Raw genomic sequence first — 14,469 nt, 5'->3', positions numbered from 1 at the left:
AGTCTCTATGTTGCCCAGGCTGGTCTTGAACTCCTGGGCTCAAGTGATCCTCTTGCCTCATCCTCACAAAGTGCTGGGATTACAGGTGTGAGGCACCATGCCTGGCCTTGTCTTTTTCTTAAGGAAATGTAAAAGATACTGATTCTTTGTCATAACATTTTACAAATATTTTTCCAAGTTTGACATTTTCTTTTAGTTTTGTCTATTGTATTTTTTTGCCTCATTAAAGTTTCATCTTTCACTGTTTGTATAGTCATGTCTGTCTTCTCATTTGTGATATGTCTTTGGTATTATATCTGGAATTTTTAAATGATTTACAGTAGTTACATGCACAGATCTTACGTATACAGTTTAGTGAGTTTTGACAAATGCTTATACACATCTGGCATATACCCCATTGAGTTATAGACATTTCTGTCCCCCTGGGAAGTTCCCTTGTACTTTTGCTAGTCATTTTCCCCTGACTCAGGTAACCACTGTTCTGATTTCTATCCTCATATATTAATTTTGCCTGATTTAGAATTTCAGGAAGAAAAGGAATTGTATACCCTCTTATACGCTTTCTTCACTCAGCGCACTGCCTGTGAGATTCATCCAGGTCATCTTGTGTGTCATTAGTTCTTTTTATTTCTGGGGAGTAGTCCTTTGTTTGGGTATATCCATTTGTTTATCCATTTTACTGTTGGTGACTTTGGGGTTGTTGCCAGTTTGGGGCTATTACAAATACAGCTGCTAGGAATTCGATAGGCATCTCACTGGATCCGTGGATCAAATTGACATCTTAACAGTCCATGAACATGATGCATTTCTTCATTTGTTTAGGTCTTCTTTGATTTCAGCAGTCTTATAGCTTTTAGTGTGAGATCTTGCACGTCTTTTGTTAAATTTATCTAAGTGTTCTATGTATTTTAACACTGTTTAAATAACAATGCACTTGCCTTTCCAGTATGTTTATTGCTAGCATTAGACATCTTTGTATGTTTGTATATTGACAGTGTGCCCTGCGTATTTGCTAAATTCACTTAATTTAGTAGATTTTAAAATAGATTTCTCAAGATATCTCTTAGGAATATCAAATAGAATCATTTACAAGGAGAGATGGTTTTACTTACTCTTTTCCAAACTTACACCTTTTGTTTTTTTTTTTATTTCCTTAATGCGCTTACTACAACCTCCAATATAATATGGAATAGAAGTGATGGGAAGATAGCTTCATCTTATTCCTGGTCTTAGGCCTCTTACTACCTGATTCAGCCTGGGAATTTATTTTTATAATAAGAAAATAATCTAGTTTTTGTCCCAAATGTCTAGCCAGTGATCCCCACAACTCTTTATTGAATAATTCAGCCTTTTCCCACTAATTTGAAATGATACCTTTACCACATATTTAATTCTTACATATACTTGTGTCTGGCTTGTATCAAAATATTTCCTTTAATTCCACACTTTGGTAAATAAAAGTATAATGGAAATTAGCAGGCTTAGTGAGACGTCAGTAAGCTTCCAAGGCTTTCAAGGTAAACACCTAATAAGTGCTTTCTAAAGTGTGGGAGGGGCCTCCAGAGGAAGAGGAGGAGACGGAATGTCATACAGCTGATCACCCCCTAATGTGCTGCTCTTTCAAGGAGAAGGGTCATTTATCTCCAGAAAAGAAGCTCTATTAGCTGACCATGGTTGTTACAGACAGATGAGATGGACCAATCGTAGTCTCCCAAGGCATAAGGTATCCTAGTGGAAGGATCCTGGGGAGGTAGAAGAGGACAGGGGGCTCCTCTAAGCTGCATTTTGGAGCTGTTGAGATGAGCATTGCCCTCTGTTTGATTCTTCAGGCAAAGGCCAGGATGGAATTGGTAGCAAGGCAGAGAAGACGCTAGGTGACTTTGCAGCAGAGTACGCCAAGTCCAACAGAAGCACATGCAAGGGGTGTATGGAGAAGATAGAAAAGGTAAGGTCTTGGGGGCTCAGATCCCTGAACTTTATGAATTGCTTGCATTGATGTCATTGTCTATCTCAAGAGAGGAGAAGAAATGGAGGCTTTAGGGTGCTAGCTCAACGCAAGTGATTAAAAATAAACTGAAGACGTTAGTGTTGACCAGATATGACAGTGACTTCCAGACAAGTCTGGTCCAGTTCTCTGGTATGAATGCATCTGCTCTTGGAAAGCATTAACAAAAGGGGTGTCTTTTGGATCCAACAGTGGCTGGGGGAAAGATTGTCTGTGCTTTATGGTAGAATTAGGTGTAAGGAATGTGTTTACCCTGGTATGAGCCTCCAGCCTTTTTCTGTTTAATCAGAGGATCTTCATTAACCAGGCTTTCCCACTAGTTCTAGTCCTTGAAGGCTGATAGCCAGTCAGACAAAATGGACGGAGACACAGGTAGAAGGGAAGGCTTGTGCCCCACAGCCTTCTCACCCTTCTCTAATGTGACATGCACGTATTAATTGATTCATTCGAGGTATTAATTGAAAGTTTGTGCCTCCTGGAGGTGTTGTACAGAAAATTGAGGTGAGCCAATGGGTATTTAGAAAATGAAAACATGGAATTGCTGTATCTTCTCCAGCTACCTTCAACCACCAAAAATTTAAGGCAAACGTTAAGATCCTCTTTGCCTCAAGGGGAATGCCAGGTGGTGTGTGGTGCTGGGTTGCTGGCTTTATGTATTGTCAGGAGCCCCTCCTGCTGCATTCTCTGGGTTGAGCCTCCCAGGCCTGGAACTCTCCTGGGAATATCAGGCCTGGGGACTGGGGACCTGCGCAGGCTGGCAGGACTGAATTCTTGCCTGTGGGGTTATTACTCCTTAGAGGGTGTCATCTGTAAAGAGACTAAGGAGGCCATAGGAGGGTGGGAATGGACAGAAAATTCCTGCTAATACAAAAATGCTGCATTGAGGGGCTGGGCGCGGTGGTGCGGTAGGCTGAGGCAGGAGTATTGCTTGAGTCCAGGAGTTCTGGACCAGCCCGGGCAACATAGTGAGACCTCATCTCTACAAAAAAATTAGCCAGGCAAGGCTGAGGTAGGAGGGTCACTTAAGCCTAGGAGGCAGAAGTTGCAGTGAGTTGAGATCAAGTCACTGCACTCCAGCCTGGGCAACAAAGCAAGACCCTGTCTCAAAAAAAAAAAAAAAAAATGCTGCATTGGAAGCCCACGCAGGTGTGCAAGGCTCTAGCTCTGCCCAGCACACCATACCATGTGTTTTTATGCCTGCCCCAGGTCAACAGAAACATCTTAAGGGGAATGTTAGCAATTCTTCACATGTCCAGACAGGTAGGTAGGTCGCCAGCCATTTGAAATTTAAGGAACCCTGAGTCTTGAGGGTAATACACAATCCTTGATGACCTGAGAGAGCTAAACCTCTCAAAAGCCCATGAGTCCTCAAGTTGGCGGGCAGGCCTTGACTTGTTCCTGCAGCCCCTCACTGGTTGGAGCGCAGGCTGCCCGTATCATGTTCACCATCCTTCCTCGTCACTCCCTTGGTACCATATACGGTTTTTCCTGCAGGGCCAGGTGCGCCTGTCCAAGAAGATGCTGGACCCGGAGAAGCCACAGCTAGGCATGATTGACCGCTGGTACCACCCACACTGCTTTGTCAAGAACAGGGAGGAGCTGGGTTTCCGGCCCGAGTACAGTGCGAGTCAGCTCAAGGGCTTCAGCCTCCTTGCTGCAGAGGATAAAGAAGCCCTGAAGAAGCAGCTCCCAGGAGTCAAGAGCGAAGGGTGGGTGGAGCGCTGTGGGGTTGCCCTGGGGGTTCAGTGAGGGGCTTGAGGGAGGCCCGAAGGCTCTACAGGTTCCATACCACTCCTCTGTTTCCCTTCACTGACTGTCAGTAAGCCACGGAGATGCAAACTGAGGAACGGTGACAGCAGAGATCTGGGGGCAAAGGACAGGGTAGGGAAGGACAGCCAGGGGTTCCCATGTCCTCTGCCGAGAGCCCTCTGCCCTGTGAGACCTGCTTCCTGGTGGTCTATTCCCCTTCCGACATCTGATCTCCATGGACAGGCTAACTACACTTTTCCACGACAGCCCTTTAGATAGTTAAAAGACCACCCTCCTTCCCTGGGTATTTGTTTTGCCTGGGTTGATCACTTAACAATGCTGGGAGAATCATGACCATTTTTAGTTAGGGGATGGGCAGTGGATAATTTTCCTGGCTTAGAGTTCAGGATGATAAGGGTTTTGCATGGTGTTAAAATTTAGAATGGGAAGGACCATCAGTGACTATCTTGAATACATGGACACCTCTTGCTGTCTGCAGTTTACCCTCTGCTTGTCCCTTAGCCTCAGTCTGGAGAATTGCTTGTTAACAGGCACACCAGGGGTGGTGTGGTAGAGCCTGGTATGCACCCTGTTCCTTGGACGGTGACTGGGCAACCATCAAGCAGCCATCACACATTATCTCAGTTCATAATGCCTGTTCATTGCAGCAACACATGGGGCTTTAGAATGTGCAAGAAAATTGAAAAATCAGGCCATGGGTCAAAAAGCCCACAGGGCATTGCAGCACGTGATATAGGTGTTAGAGTCCATCAGCTCCCACGTAAGCCATGATAACTGCCAGAATGTGTTGAGCACATTTCGTATGCCAGACACTGTATCGAGCCCTGTATTTGGACTGTTTGATTTGCCCATCACCAGAGTTCTGTGAGGCAGATGGTATTCTTTTCCCTATTTTATGGCTGAGGAAAGTGAAAGGGTTTGTGCTCAGGTCTGTGAGATAGCTGAGACTGAGACCACTGTGGCTGTCCTGCCCCTGTGTTTTAGGGGCAGGTGATAGCCTCAGAGCCATGTTTGCTGAGCAAGCTGGGGCAGGCTGGTTAGCACTGCTTTGACTGTCACTTCTTGTCTAGGCTTTATATGGCAGTATGGCCCCACCTCTGTGAGCAGCCTCTTTCCCTTGCTCTGTGTTTTAGCTCGAAAGGCCCAGCCCCCTGGACTTGTGCTTTGTCTTTCTGCAATCCCTGCCCCCTAGCCATGGGCTTACCTCTAGCCTAGTCCCTGCTAGAACCTTCCAGGCCAGGAGATACATAGGTGTTTGTTTTTGTTTTTGTTTTTGTTTTTACCTCAGGTGGGGCCTGAGCCCTGGATTCTTGTAATGGGTTGTTCTAAGTCCCTGGAACAACCCTAGCGCCTCTCCCTGGCTGGGAGAGTATGTTCTGAAATGGATGGTGTCTTCTGCCATCTTGGTTGCAAATACTCCCTGAGTAGACAGTGATCGCCTAAGGGCACTGAGTAGGGCAGGGGTTAGGGAGTGACAAGTGTGAGTAGGCCCTACAGGGAGTTGATAGAATGACATTAAGATACTGTATCACCGCAAGTCACTGGGTGTCAGATTTTTAATGGCTCTGGCTCTCTCTCATATCCTGTGTCTCCTTCAGAAAGAGAAAAGGCGATGAGGTGGATGGAGTAGATGAAGTGGCCAAGAAGAAACCTAAAAAAGAAAAAGACAAAGATAGTAAGCTTGAAAAAGCTCTAAAGGTGAGTTCTCAGCTCTGTGTCTCCTTTCAACATGCTGCTGTCTGGATTCTCTTTCTCTTTCTGGGAAGACAATTCAAGGACTTGTGTCCCACTTACTAAGAACTTTAGCAAATTGATGGCTGTCATTAAATAGCATGACTTTTTCCCCAGATTATTTTCCCTCCTCCCAAGGAAACCATTTTTATTTGAAAGAGAACCCACATTAGGCTGTAGGTGTCCAACCTGCAGCCAGGCTTGAGCAAAGGCTGAGTGCTCTGTTCCCACTCACCAGCCTCTTACTGGGATGCCAGAGATTCATGCTTTGGCCAAATTATGCACTACTGTACACCCTGCACCTTTGTGGTCACTTGCAAACATTGGAAACTGAATACTTAATTAAAGGATGCCAGAGATTCTTAGCATAGACAAATGGCTTGAAGAGATCAAGTGTCTCTACATTTTTTAAATGAAGATCTCTCATTTTTAAAAAGGAACAGATGACTGATAATGATAGGAGAAAACTATCCATTAAATCGGTGGTCCTTGACCAGAAAGATTCATCCCTGTGTTGATTATGTATGTGTTGAAGCAAAGCAAAAATTATTAATCAGAATGCTGGGTGTTTGGGAAATTGGGGGAGAACAGTTGGTCTCTCCTTGAGCAAATGATTTCCATGAACCGTCTGCTTGTGTATCTTGTATGAGTATTCAGTTTTTACTAGTAGTGTTAAAACTAAAAGCAATTTCTGATATAGTTCTAGTTGCTAACTAAGACTCACACATTTTGTTCAATTGTCTTACGGTAAAAAAGCGTCTGTCATGCACCAAAACTGGCTGCAGGAGAACCGTGGTGCCACTTCACATTGGCCATTCAGTGAGATTAGTGTCCTTCTCTCTTCCCCATTGATATCAGAGATGTATAGAGAGTCAGAAAATTAAAATGCCCCTCAGAGTTCCCACCGTGGCACATCTGTGTCTGCTGGCTCTCTACCCTTGGTCATCTAGGTGACATTGTTGTACTTCTTCCATTTAACCCTGTGCCACTAGACCTTTTCCTCATCCTCCCACGTCTCCATTCCTGGTGTCCCGGCGTATGCTGTGTGCAACAGAGAGGAGATGTCGAGAGAGCCCTTAAAAATGAAGCTGGGAAACGGAGCAGACATGTGTGCCTGCACCTTCACCAGGGGAGTTAAAATCCTCCTTTGGTACTAATAGCAACCCTATAGGATATGATAGGGCTGGTGCTTTTGTCTCCATTTTACAGAGGTGGGATCTGAGCAGAGATGGTGAATAACTTGCCCATTTTCCTGGGGAAGGAGGAGACTCACCTCAGACTTTAAAATGGAGAGGCTGATAGCTTTCTCAGCAAGCTTGATTGTTGTGAGAATAAATGAGATGAGGCCAGACACAGTGGCTCGCGCCTGTAATCCCAGCACTTTGGGAGGCTGAGGCAGGCGGATCACTTGAGGCCAGAAGTTTAAGACTAGCCTGGCCAACATGGTGAAACACCATTTCTATTAAAAATACAAAAATTAGCTGGGTGTGGTGTTGCACACCTGTAATCCCAGCTACTCAGGACACTGAGGCAGGAGAATTGCTTGAACCCAGAAGGTGGAGGTTGCAGTCAGCTGAGATCTCACCACTGCACTCCAGCCTGGGTGACAGAGTGAGACTCCATCTCAAAGAAAAAGAGTAAGTGAGATGACACGTAAAAGCATCCAACCAAGAGTAGGCACTTTAATAAAGATTAAAACTTCCATTTTCAGAAGAGTTTAAATGCATTCCTCTGTGATACTGAATATAATATACCATCAAGGAAATTAGTGTTTGTGAATCATTCCTACTCTAAGATTGGTGGAGAACGGCCATACCCTGCCTCCTCTAGTTGCTGATAAACATGGGCCCTGGGCTCAGCCTAGCACTTCCAGGCTCTTACCTTGTGTCTCTGGGGATTGGTTTCTGAGAGTTGGTTCCAGGAGCCTTGGTGCAATCTCCCCCAAACCCTTAGGGCTTCCTCCTCACCTTCCACAGTATTCTCTGAGAGACCACACAACAGGCTTAATTTGGTGTCCACAGGAGCATGACCAGGAGTCAAATCCTGTGCTGATCACCCAGGTTTGGAGTGGCAGCTCGCTGGTGCACCAGGGTATAACTGGAGGCTCAGCATGACCAGGGCTTCTCCTCCAGTTGAATTATTCCTTTGAAAAGAGCTGGCCTCTCAGCCACTGGGTCTTGTCCATAGGCTCAGAATGACCTGATCTGGAACATCAAGGATGAACTAAAGAAAGTGTGTTCGACTAATGACCTGAAGGAGCTACTCATCTTCAACAACCAGCAAGTACCTTCTGGGGAGTCGGCGGTGAGCTGCCTTTGTGTTAAGTGGGACACGCATGTGAGGCTGACCCTGTCGTTGTGGAGTGACTGTCCCAGTGGAGTGTGGGAGGCCCTCCGTGTGAACACCTGCTGGTATTAATTGCAAGGAGTATAAATTGTGGTTGTGTTGCACGGTCATCACCACCATCGTGGTCACCATTTTTCTGGGATGGATGAGGCCGGCATTCACACGCCCCACTAGACATCTTCCACATGTTAGTGCTTGTTCTAGAGTGCCAGGCCTGTGGAGTGGAGAGCCCCCTCCTGAGGGATGGCATGACGGTGTCCCCAACTGGTCCTTCTCTGCTGTCATTCTTGGAAGTTGACTTGGCACTGTACTTTGTGCAATGCCAGTGGATGCTCTGGGCTCTCCCTTCGTTTCTCAATCACTGAGGGATGGGGGAGCTGCAGGAACACTTGGAAATAAGGTCTCCTACATTACAAGAATCCAAGCTCCTTTGTAAACAAAGGGCGGGGTGGGGTGTTGAGAGCCCCACAGCAAGCCCACAGCAAGAAGTCTCTTTGTAGAGAGAGAAATCTGTGCAAGTTCCTCCATCCCACATTAGTAAGTGTCCTTTTCTGTAGTCCCGCATTTGCCCTCTGATGTGTTTCTCCCCTGGCTGCAGATCTTGGACCAAGTAGCCGATGGCATGGCATTCGGTGCCCTCCTTCCCTGCAAGGAATGCTCGGGTCAGCTGGTCTTCAAGAGTGATGCTTATTACTGCACTGGGGACGTCACTGCCTGGACCAAGTGTATGGTCAAGACACAGACACCCAACCGGAAGGAGTGGGTAACCCCAAAGGTAAGGGGTGGGGGAAGATCCTGGGATCTGTTAGGAGAAAAACCTGGCCCCACTTTCTGCGCTTGTTCATACTTCAGGTCCCTGAGATTGCAGGGCCCTGTTCCTCAGACTTCTTTACAGATGTGTCATCCTGTTAACCAGAATATAAAATTGTATGTTTGCAAACTATACAAATGTAGAACCAAAGCTCCTCTAAGTATGAAGTAGAGGTTTGTCCATTTGGTGTAAAATGTTGCTTACAAAGACCATGAATAATTTTTATTTATTGAATGCCTCCTATGTGCCAGGCACAGTTCTAGGCTTGAGGGACATATGGTGAAGAAATGGATAGTAATTCCTGCTTTCTGATACAAGTTTTTTTCAAGGACATTTCCTTGCCTAGTGCCAGCAGAAGAATTGGATCCAGAGTTCACATATCTCCTAGTATTGCACGTTCTTTTTTTAATGTAACTGTTTATGGAATTCTCAACACAAAATACCTCCATGGGGAGCCCCCTTTGGAGCCATGCTGGTGGGGTTCTGGCAGTATCTTTGTGGAGCTGGCTGCTCCAGGGACCTCGCCTGTGCCTGCTCAGACTCAGCAGGATCCAGGCCCAGCAGCCTGTCTAGGTGCAGAGCTCTGCCACTCACCAATCTGCTTCCCTCGCTGTTGCCTGCTCCTGGGTGGAGCACTTGGAACAGCGGCACACAGTACACCCTCAGGAATCGTTAGCCGAGTAATAGTCGACATTACTCGCTCTTCACCTACATCTGAACTCCATTTCCACCAGCCCCTGACTCACTTGTTCACTGCCATGATTGCATGATCTCCCCTAATTTTCTCTCTATGCCTTTACTTGAATGCTTCCTGTAAAATAAATCTGAGCTTAGCACTTCCCCACCCTTAAAATCTTATACTGATTCCCCGATTTTTCTGGGTATGCAAATCTTCCAGACCCTTATGTGGTATTTGTATTTCTTTTACTATCTTCGATGGGGAAATAATAAGATGGCAGTAAGCAATGTGCCATCCCTTGTATTTTATATATCAATTTTTGAGCATCTGTATACATTTTTAAAGGTTATGTGCATGTGCGAGACAAGTTTTCAGTCTGGCACTACTTGCTGCCCATGCAGTGACACTGTTGCCCCCAGGCACTTGTCCCACAGAATCAAGGCCAGCTCCGTAGCTTGTCCTCAGAGCCCTCCATGATGCGGCTCTGCTGGCCATCTGCAGCCTCTTTCTGCCACCCTTTTCCTCCTCCTCACATACCCCTCTCCCCACCCCACCGCCAGTCTTGCTCATTCTTTTTAGGAATACCTAGCAATAGGGCACCTGGCCAGGGCACCCAACATGCCACCATGTGCTACTCAGATGGCTGTGCTTAGGCAGTCCCCTGTGTTTTCAGCTCCCAGTGGGCTTAGCAGATCACTGTCTCCAGGTGCATGCTAGCGTTCCCTGTCTCACATCACCTTAGCACACCTCTGGCATAGCTTAGCTCCTGAGTTAAAGTTCACCTTCCTATAGCTGATGCTCAGTCACAAATGAGATACTTTCTCAAGGGGAGAAACTGTCTTTTTAACCAACTATGGTTGGTAGCACATATTAGGTGGTCAGTGTGTGTTGGAAGCAATCTGTGACCTCTTGTATCCAGCTGACACCCTGAACACAGGCATAGATGGAAAGAGCAGTTTCTTGATTGGGCGAAGACCTGGGAGCACAGGGTCTTTCCCTGAGCTTCATGTATTTGATAGTTACTGAGTGACCATTTAGAGCAAGGCCGCTTGTAAATCACTCAGAGTGAAGAGTGAATTGTGCTGATGGAAGAATTTATAGTGAATACCGTAGGGCTCTCTGCATTCATTTTTCCTTTTTCTAAAAAGGAAAGTGAATACTGTGATTTCGTTTTGGGTAATAATCTCCCAGTGTGTATGGTATTGAGGTCTTGAAGTTCTGGAGTAGGCATGTGATCCCACAGAGGCCTGTTAACTCTCAAAGGGAACAACTCAAGAATGAGGCCAGGGAGGCTATAGTCATACAGCAGTTCCAGTGGTGGTTCCTGACCAAATTGGCCACTGGTTTGTGTTTTTGTTTTTTCTGGGAAAGATTTTTCTCTTAAAGCAGCCACAATACCACCCCTATTATAAATGTAAAAGTACCAGAAATAAGTACTGTAGCAGCAATAATACTGTCTTTCATTCTGGAAGCCTCACGTTTTTCTATTTTTTGTTACTCTTTATTGTAAGAAGAAAAAAAGAGATTCTTTAATTTGGACAAGCCAAATCCTTTTTGGTCTATGAGGTGGTTACTTCAAGGGAGAGCTAGCTTCTTAACTAAAACTTAATATTTTTTAGGAATTCCGAGAAATCTCTTACCTCAAGAAATTGAAGGTTAAAAAGCAGGACCGTATATTCCCCCCAGAAACCAGCGCCCCAGTGATGGCCACGCCCCCACCCTCCACAGCCTCGGTGCCTGCTGCTGGGAACTCCTCTGCTTCAGCAGGTACAGCTCTTAGGGCCCCAGTCATAGAACTGCTTTGCAGGAATTGTTTGCCCACTACTTGCTGGTGGTGTGGAGCTGGTGAAGAAAGTATCCATCAAGGGTCTCTCTTTGCTGACCCCACCATGGGGAAGCCTTGTCCTACAGGGGATAGACCTCTTCCCTTGGCTTGTTACACCCCCAACTACAGCAAGGTGGGAGGGGATTAAGAACATAGCATCGGCTGGGAGCAGTGACTCACACCTGTAATCCCAGCACGTTGGGAGGCTGAGGCAAAAGAATTGCTGAGGCCAGGAGTTCGAGACCAGCCTGGGCAATGTAGCGAGACCCCCATCTCTACAAAAATGTTTAAAATTATCCGGGTGTAGCAGCATGTGCCTTTAGCCCTAGATACTCAGGAGGCTGAGGTGGAGGATCCCTTGAGCCTGGGAGGTCAAGGCTGCACTGAGCTATGATCACACCATTGCACTCCAGCCTGGGCGACGGAGTGATACCCTCTCTCTAAAAATAAAATAAACATTGTAAAAGAACAAGTGACTCTTATTCTAGGAGGCTAGGAGAGGGGCTCCTAAGAAAGGCTAGGTTGACAGCCTTACCTGGAGTACCGCGCAGGGTCTCCTGCCTGACCTCACTGCAGAGCACCATCAGAGGCCTTACTCTCCAGGCCGCCCTGCACCCACCAGTCATCACGACCCTGGTGTGATGCTCGAGTCTCTGTTGTATGCAGAGGGAGTTACTGATCAGCACTAGTGAGAAATGCCCCAAGCCAACCAAGACAGTGAGAGCAATGTATTTGTTGGCAGGAGAAGTGACCCGCTGCTTATTTACTCAGAGACATGTGGCATAGTCTGATGGCGAAGGTCACAGTTTGGTGGGTGGAGGATGAAGGTTCCGTCCTTGAACATAAACCTGTTATTGACCTCCTTTTCATATCCTGAGAGGGGACCAGTGGTCACTGCAGTGTGTGTGGGTGGTCATCCCTAGTCCATTGTGCTGCTGGCAGCCTGAGTCCAAGTGCCCACATGAAGGGCCAGGTGGGGCCTGGCATTCTGACCCCTCCATGGAGGTTTCCCTCCTCTGCTTTCCCCTAACTTGCAATTCAGCATAAATCAATAATTTTGTTCTCTGGAGACCTCACCAGTTTCAGTTAAACTGTCAGTGTTTCCTAGTTGTTTGCCCTCACAGGGAAGGCAGTAAGGACTTTTCCTTGCAGCATCTCCAGTTCTGGAAACGTGTCACCAGCACTGTGTTGTTTGCTGTGAACAGAAGGCACACCCCTGTCCAGGCCTTTCTGGCCTGGGTCAGTGCACACCAGGCAGCTGCTTTTCGCCTAGAATCGGTTAGCTCAGCTCAGTGTGATTGTGCTGGCCACTCCTTTGAGGGACTGTCATGGACATGTCTCATTTTAAAATGGGGTTAATTAATAAGAATTGCAGTTTGGGAGAATAACAGAAGGAATTGGGGGTTCATGTGACCTTACCCCTCTTCCCATCCTGGTCCCTCATCCGCAGATGCAGCCTTCCTAGCCTGACCATGGAGCGGACCTGGGGTAACCCCCAGCTGCCCGGCTCATACCAGCAAGGCTGGCCTGGCCATGGAGTGGCATTTTGTGGCTTGCTCCCTGCCCAGTCCTTTCTGTGTTGAGGAACATCTGTAGGTGCTCAGATGGCAGCTTGCTGTCCCATCCTGTTTTCTCACAAGTGTATTTTCATAGGCTTTTCCCCAGGAGCTCACTGCTTGGCTCGCCTGCTCCTCCACCTCCCCTTACTGGGGAGCAGCACCGGAGTTGACCTTGCTGAATGATTCTCTCTTTTCATCCCAGATAAGCCATTATCCAACATGAAGATCCTGACTCTTGGGAAGCTGTCCCGGAACAAGGATGAAGTGAAGGCTATGATTGAGAAACTCGGGGGGAAGTTGACAGGGACAGCCAATAAGGCTTCCCTGTGCATCAGCACCAAAAGTGAGTTGAATCTGAATTTGTGCAACAGGTATAATGCTCTGTGTCTTATGATTGTGATGACAAGTCAGTGAGGAAGAGTCGATCACAGCACTCAAAAACTGGATCTTAACATCATCATCGCTCTGGTTCTTTATGAAGGGAAACAAGTATTTGCCCTCAATGTCGCTGCTTTGTACTATAGATTCACATGTGTTGCATGTTCCCAACTAAAGACAGTAAGCTACTACAGGTTGAGTCTCCCTAGTCCCGAAATCCAAACCAATTGCCTCAAAAGTCAACACTTTTTGAGTGACAACATAATGCTCAAAGGAAATGCTCATTGGAGCATTTCAGATTTCAGAGTTTTGGATTAGGGATGCTCAGTCAGTAAATACGAAGCAAGTATTTTAAGGTCTGAAAAGTTTCTGGTCTCAAGCATCTCTGATAAGGGAAACTGCTCAACCTGTATTCTCATCACTTCGCACTGCTCTGTAAGATGTGCGTAGATCTCTGCCAAAACAGAAGTTCATGGTTCAAGTATGTTTGGAAAAGGTAGGGTGAAACAAAAGGTAAACAGGTTTCTGTGTGGGTTTATTATGCTACTACCACTGTAGGTCTTCAGGAACCAGAGAAATAGAACACAGGATTTCCCATACATATTTGACATCAGGGTGTTTTTTCCTTGGAGTGTCTGTTAACATTGTGCTGTAGAATGGCTTGGAGAAGGCTGCCCTGGCTCATCATACCTTAGAAAAGGGGGAATATTGCCGATCGAGATGATCGTTAGAATGAAAAACACTCTTGGGAGCATTAGACTTGGAAGCAAAGGAGAGCTGTGGATGTTGAGGATTTGGAATTACACAGTAAATATAACTATAGTAATTTGAAGTTTCAGTTTTGTTTTAAACTTACATTTCTTTTTTTTTTTTCTTTCAATTTGAACAGAGGAGGTGGAAAAGATGAATAAGAAGATGGAGGAAGTAAAGGAAGCCAACATCCGAGTTGTGTCTGAGGACTTCCTCCAGGATGTCTCCGCCTCCACCAAGAGCCTTCAGGAGTTGTTCTTAGCGCACATCTTGTCCCCTTGGGGGGCAGAGGTGAAGGCAGAGCCTGTCGAAGTTGTGGCCCCAAAAGGGAAGTCAGGGGCTGCACTCTCCAAAAAAAGCAAGGGCCAGGTCAAAGAGGAAGGTAAGGGCCCCAAGCTGCCCCCTCCAGGGCCAAAAGCCGGGGACATTGGTGGCCAAGTTGGCCTGCACAGAACCTGTCCCTTTGTGTCCCTGACATGGCCTGTTGAGTGCTGCAGAGCAGGAAACAGAATGGCAGGCACTTGGTGGTGGGAGGAGTGTGTATATAGATGCCGAGTTGACAGACCATGCGAATGAGAACGACTCATTTGCCTTCTACCTTCCCCTTACTTTTCA

General features: G+C 46.5%; 1 protein-coding gene across 1 annotated transcript in view; it reads left to right on the top strand.

Annotated features, from left to right (window-relative positions):
* PARP1 (poly(ADP-ribose) polymerase 1) overlaps positions 1–14,469 on the top strand; it is a 47,525-nt gene that overhangs the window by 14,276 nt on the left and 18,780 nt on the right. The window contains exons 3-10 of the mRNA XM_010381977.2: positions 1,830–1,945; positions 3,500–3,714; positions 5,374–5,473; positions 7,694–7,810; positions 8,451–8,627; positions 10,962–11,109; positions 12,929–13,069; positions 13,994–14,236. Of these exons, the coding sequence (XP_010380279.2) occupies positions 1,830–1,945; positions 3,500–3,714; positions 5,374–5,473; positions 7,694–7,810; positions 8,451–8,627; positions 10,962–11,109; positions 12,929–13,069; positions 13,994–14,236 (1,257 nt within the window). The remainder of the gene's footprint in view (positions 1–1,829; positions 1,946–3,499; positions 3,715–5,373; positions 5,474–7,693; positions 7,811–8,450; positions 8,628–10,961; positions 11,110–12,928; positions 13,070–13,993; positions 14,237–14,469) is intronic.

This window comes from Rhinopithecus roxellana, chromosome 8 (genome assembly GCF_007565055.1).
Source record: "Rhinopithecus roxellana isolate Shanxi Qingling chromosome 8, ASM756505v1, whole genome shotgun sequence".
Lineage (NCBI taxonomy): Eukaryota > Metazoa > Chordata > Mammalia > Primates > Cercopithecidae > Rhinopithecus > Rhinopithecus roxellana.
The sequence above is the reverse complement of the archived record's forward strand: the minus strand, read 5'-3'. Positions and strand labels throughout refer to the sequence as shown.